The sequence below is a fragment of the Centruroides sculpturatus genome, unplaced genomic scaffold, assembly GCF_000671375.1.
Source record: "Centruroides sculpturatus isolate CEXI.00-Female unplaced genomic scaffold, Cexi_2.0 scaffold298, whole genome shotgun sequence".
In the NCBI taxonomy this organism is placed as follows: Eukaryota; Metazoa; Arthropoda; class Arachnida; order Scorpiones; family Buthidae; genus Centruroides; species Centruroides sculpturatus.
Window position 1 is genome coordinate 642,364 of NW_019384568.1, and position 17,967 is coordinate 660,330.

Genomic DNA, 17,967 nt, shown 5'->3' on the forward strand with positions numbered 1-17,967 from the left:
AAGCATTTCAAGCCTTCCTCTTCTTTATTAATAACATTTACTTTTATGAAATTAGGAACCAATATTTATATTTAAAATTTTTTTTATCATAATACAACTGACTTTTAATTGAATTATAAACAAAAATATATTCCAGAATTTATTTTTTAATGATTAGCATAAATGAATATTAATTATAACCATAATTAAATTTAAAATTTAAGAATATATTTTTAATATTAATTTAACATACAAAATATAACCTGTAAATTAAGTATCCATTATTTTGTTTATTTTAAAAAAATGTTAATCTTAATAAGTAGAAAATATATTTTATTTGTAATTTTATGCTATTTTATAAGGAATTAATTATTTTTATTGCATTGACATGTATATAGTTTTACTTAATGGATTTCTCTTGTTTGATTACTGTAAATGTTATTTAGTTGTTTTCTAAGAGAATAGACCTTTCTACTTTACACAATTCGAAATCATTGTAACTAGAGTTTATATCCTAATATTATATTTATTTATAATATGTTAGAGAGAGATGAGGCCTGAGCCAGAATTATGGTCCCTCTACCTCCTCCTAATCATAAAAATACATAAAAAAAAACAAATAATAACAGATTTTTCATTATTCCACCATAAGAAACTTTATACTTTTTCTAATTAAAATACTTAATTTTGAGAGAGAGAAACAACAGGTTAGCCAAGCTTCTCTATAATATAATATAATATTCAATAGAATATTGATTATATACGGGGCATGATGTAGGTTTTGTGGGGCCTATGGAAAAAGTTAAGTGGTGCCCCAAAATATTTACAAACAAGAATATTTTTTAATCAGATTTTCTTAGAAATTTGAAAGTGCGGTGATCCTCGAGTCTGAGGCCCGAAAAACCGACGTCTGTGCCGGCCCTGATTGTATAAAATAAGAAGGCCTTGCTATAGCTCATAAATGCAGGCCCCAATCTAAAACCTAGTAGCTCGGGGTCTAATTTGCAAATAAGTTAAGCATGCTGCAGCTTAGGATCTCTGTTATGACTTTATAACTTAAGGCCTCACATTTTTATACGTATCATCATTATTCGTTGGAGGAGAAAGGCCTGTCGTATAATATAACTCGGGGCCACAAAAAGTCTAAGTCCAGTCCTGTAATATCTAGAGGCCCTTAAGTTATATATAGTTTACGTGTAAAACCAATAATAATACCATGAAAAAAAGGAATTTATTTACAAATTTAAGTATTATTTTTTAAGTAAATGTATTATGATTTTATTTTATAACATATTTACGCGTGTAAATTATACTTTTAAATGTATTTAAGTAGTAATAACAATTCTGTTCGTTACTACAGCTGTAAAATTCTAATTTTTGTAATACTTTTCTACACATTCTCCAAGGTATCACCCCTATAAAATTTCCATTTTATTCATGAGATAAACAGAGAATAGCAACTCCTGATATTAAAGATTAATCCTTATTTCTTGATAATGTATCGAATATCACATCCTATATAAAGATTTAAGCTCTTTACAGTCTTTACGACCCTTTCAGTGAGACCATTTAACACTTTCTGGTTAAAAAAACAGCCTTCCAATTTACAAAAAAAAATATATATAGGCCTATATATATGGTAAACAAGATATTCTGATAAAATAATAATGTACTGTATTACTTTCCAGGTGTTGTGTATAACGGAGGAAAAGTATGGCGATTGGTCAAAAAAAGACCCCCATATTTTTACATTTTTGGACTCGGGGACCTCGAAATGTGGAGAAATGTAAAAAAAAAAAAAAATTCGGAGTTTTTTTCTGTATAGTCGTGTAGGGAGCAAGATTTTGTTCATCCAATTCGATGCTTAATAACTCCCGGGCCATTTGTCGAAATTTTCCGAAATTTTTCAAGGAGGTTTGTGTATTAGGGAAATTGATGCTGTTAAATTTTGGTGGTTAAAGGTCAAGGGGGTGGAGAGATAGAAGGGGTCACGTGTGGTAACTAGAGTGGGGTCAGACTTAATGATGACTTTACTCGTTATTAATATTTACAATTTTTTTTTATTAAACTCGATTCTACCCTCAGAAGTTTATTTGCCATTTTATAATAATTAATAATATAAAAGGTATTTTTTAAAAATAAAATATCAAAACAGACGGCGTCACACACGATTTTAACTTTTTAACTGGGAAAATTTATGCAATTTGTTGCTGGATTTGCAAGCTGAATTTAGTGCCTCGCCCTTTTAATTTTATTTAAATTATTCGGTGGAGGGAAAAGGCCTCTATTATATTATAACTTAAAGCCACCACAAGCCTAAATGTGGCCTTAAATTAGGATTCTGCCTTTAGAGAAGGCAAAAATTTAAGCTTTTCAACTAAAAAAAAAAGCATGATTTTTAAACATATTTAAGAAATAATAATATTTCTTTCATATAATTAAGAAAAGTTGTTAATGTTTATTCGTATAAAACGATTTTCTGCTGCTTTATTCATACTAAAACTTTTCTTTACTCATTTAACCGTTGTAATACATTCAAAAAAACAAAATGACCGATCAATTACAAGGATTAAATATATTAAAACATAAATAATAATGCATTTAAAATTCTTAAATTCAACGAGCATTAACCAAGCCAATTTATGAAACACTTCATCTATTAACATCATTACTTACAAACTGTGGCGGATTAAGACCTTCTGGGTCCCTGGGCATAAAACACTGGGGCCCCTCTATATGATATGACATCATAACTTCTAACTGTAGGCATAGAGCTATGATATTCAATTGTAACTGTGAAATTGCTTTATTTTTTTCAAGAATATCAGGGGCCCCGAGACCTGGGGCCCCTGATATTCTTACTCTATGTAATAGTAAGAATATCATAGTAAGAGTTACGGAACACGGATCTATTGATTAATACATTTAAATTTCAATTAAAATTTACTTATTTAATGGTAAACAGAAAGTATTTTCACGTGTCGAAAGGGCATCAACAGGGCTGGCTCATGCATCGATTTTGTAGGGCCTCGGAAGAACCCGCACTTTTAAATTTCTAAGAAAAAATTTTATTTTCTGAGAATATTTTGGGGCCCCATTAATAACTTTTCCAGAAGCCCCGCAAAATTTCCAGCAGGTCCCTTGGGATCGGAACATAATTAAATACAATTTTTAATGAGATAAATATTGAAAATGTTTTTAAAAAATGCATGCCATAAAATGATATTTCAGTTCTTTAATTAGGATTAGAGAGATTTTCTAAATTACAATAAAATGAATTGGTTTTCTCTTCCATATATATATATATAAGAGAAGAGCTGAATTTACCTTTCGGCTTTATTTAGTAGTCAATGGTCAACATCATCGCATCCGGTTACCAAGGTAACCATCCGTTCAATTCTAATTTCGTCATATCATTTATCACTTCATGATTGGTCGAAACGGAATGCATCGCTGTGATAGGTTAAATTTAAATTTTGAATTCCTGACATAATGACCGTTTTTTTTTTAAGCGGTTCTTAACATCTTTAAACAACCGATAAGTAATTTGATTTCGAAATAAACCAAGTAAATATATAAATAAATAAATAAAAAATTTAGTGTAAATTTTCTTATTTCGATTATCCGTACTAATCGAAAGATTTGACGAACCAGAAAATCGATTTAACGGATGATGGAATGTGATGATTGTAATGGATTCAAGAGGGAATAACGTTTATAATTTAAATAAATTTATATTTATTAATTTATCTTTAAGCTAAATTAATAATTACACACTTATTTAATAAGGCTTCATTTAGATAAGCATGTGTTAGTTCTCCAGAAATATTTATCTTAGGTTAATGTAATGAAATTAAAGTGTAAAATTTATGATTTTAAAAAGAAGAGGAAAAAAATATATAGATTTATTTTATAAAATTACATAAAATATGAGAATATTCTCTTAGATAAAAAGAATTATATAATTACTTTCATGAAAACACCACAATACGATTGTAGTGTTTGTGCCTAGATTATTATAAATATTGGGCAAAATAACATTTATAAATGAAATTTCTAACGTTATAAAATGCTAGAAGGCATTAAATTTTAATAATGTTTGGCATTAATATAAAAATTTAAGTAAATATTTATCCATTATTTCATACCAAGGCGAGTATCGGTGTAGCGAACTTCACTGTTTAATTTAATAAATAGTTAGCGTAATGCTTCGTTTATGTTTATTTTTAAAACTTATAAATGTTTTTTAATAAAAATATCTACGTTTATAGCAGGGGAAATAAAGAAATCCATTGATTTGTAAGGAATAAAGTCGTTCAATAAAGCAATCAGAATAACAGNTATGATACTTAACTATGTAAAAAAACAATTTTAAAAATTAAAAAAAAATAAAAATAAAATTAAGTGATAGGAAGGAAATAGAGGAAATGAGACTAGCCACACCTATAATGTTAAGGAAATGAATATTTGAAAGGCGTTCACTTCCTTTTTATAAATGTGAATAATGTTGTTGAATATTAATCATATAATTATACATTTAAATCAGACTAAGAAAGTCTTGTTGTCTAAGAGTTATGTGGCAATTCTTGAATCACACACACACCTTTGTTACATTTCTTCTACACAATGCATTAAATACCATAACCACACACACATTGATTTTCCTCAATAACTGTAATATAATTACTAATTTTATCATAGAAGATGCCAAAAAAAACAGTCATTTAATTCTAATTAACTGAGAAAAACAATAAGAATTAATTGTAAAGCATAAAAGATTAAATAATTATTACATTTACTGTCTTTTTTTAAGCATTTCAAGCATATTTCTGCTGTTCGTGAGTCAATGCAATGATACTGACTAACATATGGTAAGTGTAAAATGAGAAAATTGATTATTAATCTTTAAAAAAAGCGAATAAATTTATATAATTAGCACATTTATTAACATCTTCCGAAAATCTGCATATTTAAAATGCCAATTTAATTATATTTAGCAACGGAATGTTAGGGTTTTACGTAGTGTTATTGGAGTTTGTTGTAGTGACTGTTTGTGTTTATCCTTTGCGAGTGTTTTCTTCGTGGAATGAATAGGAACCTTTGATAAGTTCCGCATCATTATTTTTCCTGTTTCTTCTTTTAGCTGACGGATTTAGTCCTTTACATCAATCTGAATATCGTTATTGAAGTATAATATTTGCAAATTACAACTCTATAAGCGTAAAACTAGTTTATTCATAAGGTGTTTTACTTGGTTTTTTATTATTTAAACCACGTAAATAGGACCTACCAGTAGACTCCACGGTAATACAGTATAAGCCTGTTCTGATCATTTTGAATGCACTCTAAACATCATTTAGCATTAGTTAATTGATAAAAATTGTTACTAAACACGGTACTTTATTAATGTAGAGCATAGTGAACGTGTTAGTTATAATTTCACGTCGTCCGAAATAAAAGTATACAATCTGAAATGATATTTTCTATGCCCGAAAACATGGTGAAAATAACGAAGGTGCAACGTAATACTTGAACCTTAATGACGTTTTTTAGTTCACAAACTTCTAGCGAACTTCCATTATTTACCAAAACTTGCTTTTGACCAGTCGTAATTCGCGTTTCAATCAAATACAGTGACAGGAACAGTCCGCCATTTTGAAAATGTACGCAGCGCGCTACTTTTTTTTTTCAATTTCGCTGTATTAGAAGGATGTAAGCAGCAATATCCCCATTCGAAAGTTACAAACATCAGTTTTAGGAACCTATCAGAATTCGTATGTAGCTCCTTGCCTACTCGCCGTATTTAACATTTTATTAAGTTAAGTTGCGTTTAAGGCTTACTGCAAGTTTATAGCCGTCTATAATTTGCCATATGACGTTAAACATTATTCGTATATCTCAATAACGATAAGAGATGGCTACTTCATTTTAAAACGTAGAAGAAAAATTAGTTTAAATTCTCAGAAAATTGATTTTAATCTAAGAATTTTAAAGATAAAGGTAAGATGCTGGAAGACTTTAATGTGGATACATTGCTGAAGGTAACAGAGGGAAAACTTGCAGTTATCTTTCTATAAAACAAATTAATTATAAGGCCGGTATGATAAGTAACTATATTTAAAGTAAGCTTAAATTTTTGATGGTGTATTGAATTTCTGTCGTTTGCTTTATGCAATGAAAGAATTACTATTTGTACAAATAGATAAAAACTTGAAAAGTTATTCAATGAAATATCATTAGTAATATATGGATATGTGTGTGGAGTCACGATTTTTGTTCACCCCATTTCTAAGCTTAATCGTTCCCGTGCCTTTTGTCAAAATTTTCTGAAATTTTGCACGGAGGTTTGTATTTTAGAGGCATTGATGCTATTAAATTTTGGTGGTTAAAGGTCGAAGGAGTGGGTTGATAGAGGAGATCACTCGTCGTATCTGGAGTGGGATCGGACTTACTCGTTATTAGCAATTACAATTTACAATTAACTCATCTCGACCCTCGTAAGTTTTTTTCGTTATTTTATAACAATTAATAATATAAAAAGCTTTTTAATAAAATTTTAATAAAATAAAAATTATGACGTTACCTATAAAATTTAAATTTTTTAGCCATGAAATTTAATGCTGATATCGCTGTTTTTATGTTTAAACATCTTCAACTGTTTCTACACAATACAATAATTTCACCTAATGTATCATGAATGAATTGAAATTGGTAAAGATTATACAAAAGTGCATCAGGAGAGTGAAAAAAAAAAATGGTGAACACTACTGTTTTTCTATCTTCAGCGATACATTATTGGAAGAGATATCACCTCGTGCCCCTTCAGTCTCTCAATGGACGTCCACGTGTCCTAAACAGGAGCGTTGAAAAATATATTTGCACATTATTCACCGTTAGTTGATACAATATCCGCATCAGCAAAAGAAAAATCTACTTAACATCGCAATGCACATCTTAAGAAGGAATCAAGTCACGTAAGAAGAAATGCACACATATCTGATAAGATATCACCAGAGGACATAAACGAAATATGAACGTGCTTATCCTTTTGATATCATAATGACTACGTGATAAAATGATATGATATAACTTATATTTCTTTAAATTCGTATTTAATAATTCTAACAAATATATCTTTTTCAATCATGGCATTCGCTGTTAACTCATCGTCTCCCCTTTCAATAATTAAACAAAAAAAAATTTATTGTTGCATATAAAAAAACAACGTATCCACTAGTTAAATCTACTAATAATTTATATTTTAAACAATTAATTATAACATTTTTATATTAAATTGATTATTTTAATACAGGAATAATGAGACGAGACGGAGCAATACGTGGCGATCTGCCAAAGAGGAGTGCCTGCCGGGAGGATGCTGTATTGGAAATTGGTCCCTATTTAGGTGGAAAAAAATCCGGAAAACTCCACGCTACCAGTTTGTTAGTGAGGAGCGAACTCACCAGCATTCAATGGTTCTATATACTAGACCATTGGTGGGCTGTTTTAATACAGAGAAAGGTGTCTTTAGTAAAGGTGAGGAGAATTGAATTTTACAATTCTTGTTTGTTTTTAATTATAATTTAGTTTGAAAAATCTAATTTATAATTAAAAATAAACAAGAATTTTAAATGATTTCATCGTAACTTACTTACAACAAGGGAAAATTGATAAGATAAATTTTTAAAAAGACAACCTTTCCAATTGTATCCTCAAGTTTTGATATGTTATATGATGAATAACTAATATATATATATATATATATATTATGACATTTCACAGATTTAAACAGAATAACCTTTTATATATTTTACAACGTTTTGAATTAACATGGAAAATCCAAGGGAATAAATTATTTGTTTTCTAGTTTAAATAATAAATGTTAGAAGTGGGATTAGTATGTCGGAAATAAATTTAATTTTATGGATCAAAACTGAATACTTCATGGAATTGCAATCAAATAAATTAATATTCGAATTTTCAAGACTGATATTCTTCTGGGTAATAATAAAAATAACTTTGTAAGACTGCATTCTACTTGAAAGAATTTAAAAGGAATAACCAAAAATCTGAACTGAAACAGGGCCAAGTCTATCGGAGTTTTAGTGTCTTACATCGCGACTAATTTACATATTTAATATGCCAAAAGTTTTTCTTGTCCTTTCAAATCCTCTATCGATTTATAAATTTGATTTATTGTAGTGAATTTTGAAACAAAACAGAAAAAATATAAGAAAAGAAAAATAAGAATATCCATAAATCATAATTTAAAATTTGGACATGGAAAAATTTTTTAAGAAATTCTTAAATCTTTGATGACGAATTTTATCTTGTTAAAAGAATTATTAGACTTTATTATTCTAATAAGTTTTTAAGATTTACAACAAAATGCATTTAGTGAATGTTTTAAAATCAAATTTTCGAGAATTTTAAAAGCAAATTGACTGATTTATCCGTCTGAAAACTTATAATCAACTTCTACTATATAAATGAATAAGGAAGAAGAGGAGGAAGGAGAATCTTCTTATCCCTTCTCCTCCTCTTTCTCCTCCTCTCTTCATCCTTCTCTTTTAAAGAAGATTTGTAATATTTAGTATTGACAGTGCCGGATTACTCATTAAGCACGTGAGAATCCTGGTTTCGGGGGTCCCAAAATTAGAAAAGAAAATCTAGATTCTACAAAGCTTTAAGATTTACAACAAAATGCATTTAGTAAATTATGTTTTTAAACTAAAGTTTTAGAGATTTTAAAAGATAATTAATTGATTTATCCATGTAAAAATTCAATTTATCATCTCTATATAAATAGAAGAGGAGGAGGAGGAGGAGGAAGGGTAATCTAATCTTCGGTGTTTTGAGCCAAAGACAAAAAAAAAACTATAAAATATATGAAATTATCAATAAAATTACTAAGCCGTCATCTTACATTCAGTGCCGAATTTCTCACTAGGCACGTAAGGCCCACACCAGTAGCCGAGTGGGTAAAACCACAGAACACACTGGTCGTGGGTTCGTGCCTCGCAAAAGGCTGGTCACGTGGAGTTTTTCGTGTTTACTTCACGTTAGATCAATTACCTACTTTACGAATACGAATTTATAAGCTTTTATAGGCTTTCAAAGAGCGAATTCTTTATTTACAACGTAGAAAAGAAAGTATTTTTCTAAAAATTTTGCGAAATAAATGTATTCTAAATAACACAGTTCAATTTATTTAGAAAAGAATGACATCTATAACAAAAGAAATATGTCCTCGGCAAACATATCTCGTATAAAGGAACTTGTTTTTGTTACTATTACATAAAGAGAAATAAGAGCACCATCTTATTCATACGTTCTCTATATATATAAGAAAGGTATCTTAAAAAAAAAAGGATATATTTAATATAAATATATATATTTCTATAATAATATATCTTGAAAAATGAATTATATAGGCCTATATATATGGTAAACAAGATATTCTGATAAAATAATAATGTACTGTATTACTTTCCAGGTGTTGTGTATAACGGAGGAAAAGTATGGCGATTGGTCAAAAAAAGACCCCCATATTTTTACATTTTTGGACTCGGGGACCTCGAAATGTGGAGAAATGTAAAAAAAAAAAAAAAATTCGGAGTTTTTTTCTGTATAGTCGTGTAGGGAGCAAGATTTTGTTCATCCAATTCGATGCTTAATAACTCCCGGGCCATTTGTCGAAATTTTCCGAAATTTTTCAAGGAGGTTTGTGTATTAGGGAAATTGATGCTGTTAAATTTTGGTGGTTAAAGGTCAAGGGGGTGGAGAGATAGAAGGGGTCACGTGTGGTAACTAGAGTGGGGTCAGACTTAATGATGACTTTACTCGTTATTAATATTTACAATTTTTTTTTATTAAACTCGATTCTACCCTCAGAAGTTTATTTGCCATTTTATAATAATTAATAATATAAAAGGTATTTTTTAAAAATAAAATATCAAAACAGACGGCGTCACACACGATTTTAACTTTTTAACTGGGAAAATTTATGCAATTTGTTGCTGGATTTGCAAGCTGAATTTAGTGCCTCGCCCTTTTAATTTTATTTAAATTATTCGGTGGAGGGAAAAGGCCTCTATTATATTATAACTTAAAGCCACCACAAGCCTAAATGTGGCCTTAAATTAGGATTCTGCCTTTAGAGAAGGCAAAAATTTAAGCTTTTCAACTAAAAAAAAAGCATGATTTTTAAACATATTTAAGAAATAATAATATTTCTTTCATATAATTAAGAAAAGTTGTTAATGTTTATTCGTATAAAACGATTTTCTGCTGCTTTATTCATACTAAAACTTTTCTTTACTCATTTAACCGTTGTAATACACTCAAGAAAACAAAATGACCGATCAATTACAAGGATTAAATATATTAAAACATAAATAATAATGCATTTAAAATTCTTAAATTCAACGAACATTAACCAAGCCAATTTATCAAACACTTCATCTATTAACATCATTACTTACAAACTGTGGCGGATTAAGACCTTCTGGGTCCCTGGGCATAAAACACTGGTGCCCCTCTATATGATATGACATCATAACGTCTAACTGTAGGCATAGAGCTATGATATTCAATTGTAACTGTGAAATTGCTTTATTTTTTTCAAGAATATCAGGGGCCCCGAGACCTGGGGCCCCTGATATTCTTACTCTATGTAATAGTAAGAATATCATAGTAAGAGTTACGGAACACGGATCTATTGATTAATACATTTAAATTTCAATTAAAATTTACTTATTTAATGGTAAACAGAAAGTATTTTCACGTGTCGAAAGGGCATCAACAGGGCTGGCTCATGCATCGATTTTGTAGGGCCTCGGAAGAACCCGCACTTTTAAATTTCTAAGAAAAAATTTTATTTTCTGAGAATATTTTGGGGCCCCATTAATAACTTTTCCAGAAGCCCCGCAAAATTTCCAGCAGGTCCCTTGGGATCGGAACATAATTAAATACAATTTTTAATGAGATAAATATTGAAAATGTTTTTAAAAAATGCATGCCATAAAATGATATTTCAGTTCTTTAATTAGGATTAGAGAGATTTTCTAAATTACAATAAAATGAATTGGTTTTCTCTTCCATATATATATATATAAGAGAAGAGCTGAATTTACCTTTCGGCTTTATTTAGTAGTCAATGGTCAACATCATCGCATCCGGTTACCAAGGTAACCATCCGTTCAATTCTAATTTCGTCATATCATTTATCACTTCATGATTGGTCGAAACGGAATGCATCGCTGTGATAGGTTAAATTTAAATTTTGAATTCCTGACATAATGACCGTTTTTTTTTTAAGCGGTTCTTAACATCTTTAAACAACCGATAAGTAATTTGATTTCGAAATAAACCAAGTAAATATATAAATAAATAAATAAAAAATTTAGTGTAAATTTTCTTATTTCGATTATCCGTACTAATCGAAAGATTTGACGAACCAGAAAATCGATTTAACGGATGATGGAATGTGATGATTGTAATGGATTCAAGAGGGAATAACGTTTATAATTTAAATAAATTTATATTTATTAATTTATCTTTAAGCTAAATTAATAATTACACACTTATTTAATAAGGCTTCATTTAGATAAGCATGTGTTAGTTCTCCAGAAATATTTATCTTAGGTTAATGTAATGAAATTAAAGTGTAAAATTTATGATTTTAAAAAGAAGAGGGAAAATATATATAGATTTATTTTATAAAATTACATAAAATATGAGAATATTCTCTTAGATAAAAAGAATTATATAATTACTTTCATGATAACACCACAATACGATTGTAGTGTTTGTGCCTAGATTATTATAAATATTGGGCAAAATAACATTTATAAATGAAATTTCTAACGTTATAAAATGCTAGAAGGCATTAAATTTTAATAATGTTTGGCATTAATATAAAAATTTAAGTAAATATTTATCCATTATTTCATACCAAGGCGAGTATCGGTGTAGCGAACTTCACTGTTTAATTTAATAAATAGTTAGCGTAATGCTTCGTTTATGTTTATTTTTAAAACTTATAAATGTTTTTTAATAAAAATATCTACGTTTATAGCAGGGGAAATAAAGAAATCCATTGATTTGTAAGGAATAAAGTCGTTCAATAAAGCAATCAGAATAACAGTAGCGAATGATGCTGAAACCAAAAACATCGATCTGTTGTATGTGATGGAATTTTTTTTTAAAAAAAAAAAAGAACAATTCGAGATAATTTATCAATGCTACTATGGTAACAAAGATTCATTTCAGTAAAAAAAAAACTATAAGACGAATATATATTTATTTTCTTATATTTTATTAGTAAACTATACGCGAAAATCAACGAAACTTTTCAAACTTTATTCCCCTTTTTTTACTGTTATTTTTTTTAACACTTTTTATATTTGTCGTGTTTATGTGCCCAACATGGGAATTTTATCAGAACGTGACAATAATAACAAGTGAAGACTTTATAAGCAATCATCCCATTGCCGTGAGTCTACTAGAAAATTATCCAAACGGAATACTTAAACTTATATTTTATAAACCCTTTCGAATAATACTTTAATATTATTATATATACATATAAGTTAATTTAAACGATATATTAATGCTTTAATATATTTTTTTTAAATTATTTTAACGTTTAAATTTAATTTTCTTCGCCAAAAAAAAAAATTATAAAGAAAAAAAAATCGTTATAGAAAACGACCGTTAGAGGGAAAAAAATCGTTTAATCGGTTTTTAAAATTTCGAATTTCAGCCAATCAAATGAATCATTTTCGTTTTAAATTTATTTTTTGAATTTTTTAAAATTTAATTCGTTTTTTTCTGTAAGTAATTAACGAATTAATCACTCGAGACTCATTTTAATAATTTGCGTTAATTTATACATCGTGGACGGATTTTTTTTTTAGAAAAAATACCTTTAAATTTATATAATCACGTGACATTTTAAAATGGAAAATTAGTAAAAAAAAGAAAACAATTTAATAGAAAAATGTAAAAATTCAATAAATGCCACTTAACATTTTAAAAAATTAACAGTAGAAAAAGTGTTTTTTTTTGTAATTATACGATATTTAAATTATTATTTGGGCGTTTCCTTAATATTCAGGAAAGGGGGCTTCTTGAGATGATCATTACATAAAAGGCATATCATTAATAAATAGAAGGTGACAGACAAGAAGGCACCACTTGTCAGATTAGTAACCTGGCATGCCATAAGTTGTCATTAACGAGAACTAATTTATAGAAAGCAAAGGGGGGAGGAAAAATCAATTCTGATCGAATTTTTAACAAAATAATAATTCTATTTATTGATAAAAATCTAGAATTTTCTTACGGATTTTATTTTCAAAGTACTCGTTCAGGTGGCAGTAAGCCAAATAATATAAGTATTTGACATGTAGATCGAACTGAAAACTTTTTTCTTCTTCTTCTTCCTACGCTTTCACTCTCTTTGGTATTTAACTTAGTTTAAGAAATCAAATTTATTTTAAGAAATACAAAAATAAAATAAAATAAAATAAATTTTTTTTACATAAAGAGATTTCTTAATATTATAATGCTTCCTAAATTGAAAATATTCCTTTAAAAAATACTTTCGTCCACCATAAATATGAAATTGCGTATGTACTGTACATCAGTGGCTCGTTATATAGCTTTATGGGATCCAGGCAATTTTGAATTAGGAGGCCTCCATATACAGTACAGTGTTGACTTCAGACATTTTTTTTCTTCGGGGGAATAAAAGACTGGTTTGATGTCCCTTTGTTAGTGGGGATCTCAATCAATTGCTCTTTTTTTGTCCATAGGATAACGCTCTACTGCGTACAGTAGTAATATAAATTAATCATTTAAAATACATTTATACGTGTATATAAAGTTGCAGGAGGAATGATTTTACAATCGTGTCAAATGTCTATATATTACCAGCCAACCATTTATGCTCTTTATGGCGAGGAATCTGTGGCAATTTACTTAATGGGACGAGACAAGCTGTACAACGTCAAGCAGTCTGGAAATCTAGCGCAACAACTTTTCTTTCCTTCGTGATACAACTATCTAAATTTCTTTCGTATGGTATCCTTTACCGTAAATTACACATTACCATAGATATAAATATGACTGGCATGATATTAATTATCATTAAAAGATATAAGCCAAACTGGAATTTCGTGTAACGTCATCCCTGAGGAGGAAACTGCAACAAGAGCAAAGAAGTTGAAAAAGTCATTTAGATTCGAGAAGTGTTGCGGATTGATAAGGAGGGTTTAGCGCCATTTTTTTTAATATTATATTATTAATTATTAATACCTGTAATATTAATGATTTATTCGCAGAGTTTGTAATCATCGAATAACGGGTTAAATAAACTGATTTTGTTAATTCCCGCTTGACCTAGTTGTAGGAGATCCTAATGTAAATATCCGGAAAGGCAACTTTTAATGGCGAGATTCTCGACTCTACAATTATAGAAAGTGTATAAAATATATAAAAATTATATTTATAATCTCCCCTTCGTAAGATTTTTATGTTCTAATGAAATTTTATACATATCATTTTTTTATGCCGCTATAAATAGGTGAGATTACTTAAAGAGGATGCTGCATAACAGATGGCAAGTATCAATTTTGATATAAATCAGGCGTAAATTAGATAAATCTCAGCTTGAATCTCATTAAATCTTGAATCTTTTAAGTCGAATCTATAAACGGGGTAAGCATAAAACCTTGTTTTAATTAAGCGGTAAATGCTAATCGAGTAAGAATTAAAATGAATGACTGTTATTATAGAATCGATCTAATTATATACATCTTTAAGGTTAAGGTGGATCTAAGTTTTAATATTGTTTAAAGCCATGGAAGCGATATTTATGGTAATGATATTTTAAACATTCACGCTGCGTTATGATGCTAATAAAGGACATAGAAAATGTGAATATATTCTTAATGAGCTTTATCAAAATAGCTTCCATTATGAAGAAAATGTTTAATTTAATTTCATCTTTCTCCCTAAAAAAGTACGATTAAAAAATGATTTTTTTTCTCAAATACCCCGACGTAAAAAAACTATCCGAGCGCTTCGTAAGTATCTTAATACACGTAATGAGTTTAATAAATGGTTTTTTTTTATTTAATAAAAACAAAGATAAACAGATAAAATTCGATACGATATAAGCTAAATATGGCGACAAGATTGGACAATCTTCAGTTGTCAAAAGGTAAAGAAAAAAAAAATTTTTTCCCCCCTCTCTGTAGATATAATAAGATAAGTAATATAAAGTTTGGATGATATTACTTACAGTAGGTTTCTTTGGCTAATTTAGCCACTACTTCCGTCTTCAATTTACTATTTCCTTTACCCATAAGTATCGAGGGGTGGGCTTGGATGAAAGGACACAACCAGCATCACACGCAGACATCGGACGCAGCCTGAACAGTAAGCGCAAAATTCGCTCACTAGGTCTCCCATCCCATCATGCTTAGCGAGAGTATCGACTATTGAGTGCTAGTCAGAATTTTTCAAACGTTTTACTTTTACTGTTAGGTTATAACATGAAGGATGCTACAGCATATGATCAGGATTTTCTCTTTGCTCTTTATTAATCTCTTCTCGTCTTTAATTTATTATCCCCCTCTCCTCCCTCTCTCTCTCTCTCTCTCTCTCTCTCTCCCTCACTTTACTAACTTGAAAATATCCATTATTTTCTTTTTTTTAGAATTTTTCCAACGTTTTACTTTTATTGCTGTTATCGCACGAAAGATATCGAGGGATCTTCTCGCTGCTTTTCTTTTTAATCTCTGACCATGTTTAATTTCTACATCGTTGATTATTGTGTACCAGTCAGAATTTCTTTAAACGTTTTTTTTTTTTTTATCTATATTACTACGTTATCATGTAAAGGATGCTGCAAAACACGATCAGAATTTCCTCTTAATATTTGCTCGTCTCTTGTCTTTCTTCTTTGCATCTTTTCTTCTTTCCTTCTCGAACAGTCAGAATTTTTCAGATATTTTCTCTTACTTCTAACGTTCCTCATTGGAAGGATGTTGCAGAATGTAATCAAGATTGTCTTCGTCTCTAATTTTCCTTAATTTTTGCTTTATTTCTCTCACCTCTTCTTCCTTTCTAAGTTTGACAGTATCGACTGTTGTCTACTAGACAGAATTTTTTCTTTTTTTAACGCTTTACTTTTATTGCTATGTTATCATGTAAAGGATGCTGCAGAACACGATCAGGATCTTCTCTTTACTTTAAATCTTTGCTCATTTTTATTTTCTTTCTTTCTTTTTCTTCTTCTTCTTTCCTTCTAGAACCTGATAAAATCCATTGTATAATCAGTTTGTCTTCAAAAACATTTTACTTCTACTGACAAAATTATCGCATAAAGAATACTGCAGAATATAATCAGGATTTTCTCTTTACTTTTCATCTTTATTCATCTTTTTTCTCCCCTCATCTTCTTTCCATCATTTCTGCTCTCCTTCTCGAACATGAGAGTCAGAATTTTTCAAATATTTCACTTTAAATGCTAAGGTTATCATATGAAAGATGTCACAGAGCGTGATCAGGATTTTTCTCTTTGCTCTCTTAATCTCCGCTCATCTTAAAATTTCTCCTTTTCCCCCCTCTCACTTTCTATTTTTCTCCTCGAACTTGTTACATAACGTGTAATACATTTCGAAGAGTACGAAAAACAAATAATTCTCATTTCCTAATTTTGGTTTTCTTTATCGATTATGCTAATTAAATTAATTTAATTTACTCTAAGATTTTTATATGGCATTACACAATCAAACACAACAAATGGCCGTCGTACGGGGAAGGATTATTTTGTATACTGAGAAGAAATGCTCTGACAAAAAAGAAAATGGCCGCCGCTTACAGGTAGCCATTATTTCAGGTCCCACTGTATTCGGTTTAAACTTATTTTTTTAAAGCGATATTTAAAATTTTAAATAAGATTAAACTGTATGCTTTTTAAATATTACATTTCGTTGCTTAAAAATTATTTTTAAAAATTTTTATAAGTATAAAATTTAATTCAGTATTTTCTCGCTAGGTATTTTTTGTACTGTATTGTTAAAGATTTAAAAAGTAATATCATTTTAGAATATTTATAAATATTTTAAAATAAGCCTATAATACTTTTTTAATATTTACTTTATAATTTAAAATAAAAATTTCGAGACGTCAGAATATTTTATTTTTATTTTTAGTTTTTTGTGTTTTTTTTTCTTTCTTTTTTCCCTTTTACTTGTGGTTTGTCGTCTGGAAACACTTCTACGCCCTCTGCATTTTTTTTTTGTCTTATTTATTTTTATTTTTTATTTTATTGATTTTATTAACAAGTGTGAACAATAAATTTAACCAAATTTAAAATTTTTATCCAAAGTTAACTTTAAAATATTTAAATTTAAACAATTTTTACTATTTTATTTATTTTTGTGATCATTTTTTAAAATCGTGGATTGAATGTTTTAAACTTTCAGAAACGGCTAAAATATGTTATAAGTGGCTTTAAAAATTAAATTTTAATTTTTTTGACGAATTTATTGATAATTAAACAAATAACAAAAATATAGATTTTATTAACAGAAAGTTCAAACTTTCTAACATTACATTATTAAATGTCTGATATTAAAATGCGATGAGTAAAATTTAATAAGTGGTTATTAAATATAGTGAAATAATTCATTACGTAAATATCATAATATTAAAATATTTTAATTTGTAGATATTATTTAGAACCGATTGTATTTAAAAAAACCTCTATTATTTTTATTTTTTATTTTTTTCACTAGAGGCCGTTGTTGAATTATCTATGCGTCATCTAACGGCATTTAAATAGTTAACTCATTAAAACTTGACTATTTATGTTTTTAAAATCTTAAAAATTTGAAATATTTAAAATCGGTGATCAAAACTCGATAAATAATAATAATAATGTATTAAAATTATAAAATATTTAATTAGATT

At 28.5% G+C, this 17,967-nt stretch overlaps 1 protein-coding gene across 1 annotated transcript in view; it reads right to left on the bottom strand.

The window, feature by feature from the left end:
• Nucleotides 1-15,353, bottom strand: part of LOC111624091 (frequenin-1-like) — a 19,822-nt gene extending 4,469 nt beyond the window's left edge. Inside the window, exon 1 of the mRNA XM_023366869.1 lies at nucleotides 15,290-15,353. Within this exon, the coding sequence (XP_023222637.1) occupies nucleotides 15,290-15,353 (64 nt within the window). The remainder of the gene's footprint in view (nucleotides 1-15,289) is intronic.
• Nucleotides 15,354-17,967: the final 2,614 nt, after the last annotated feature.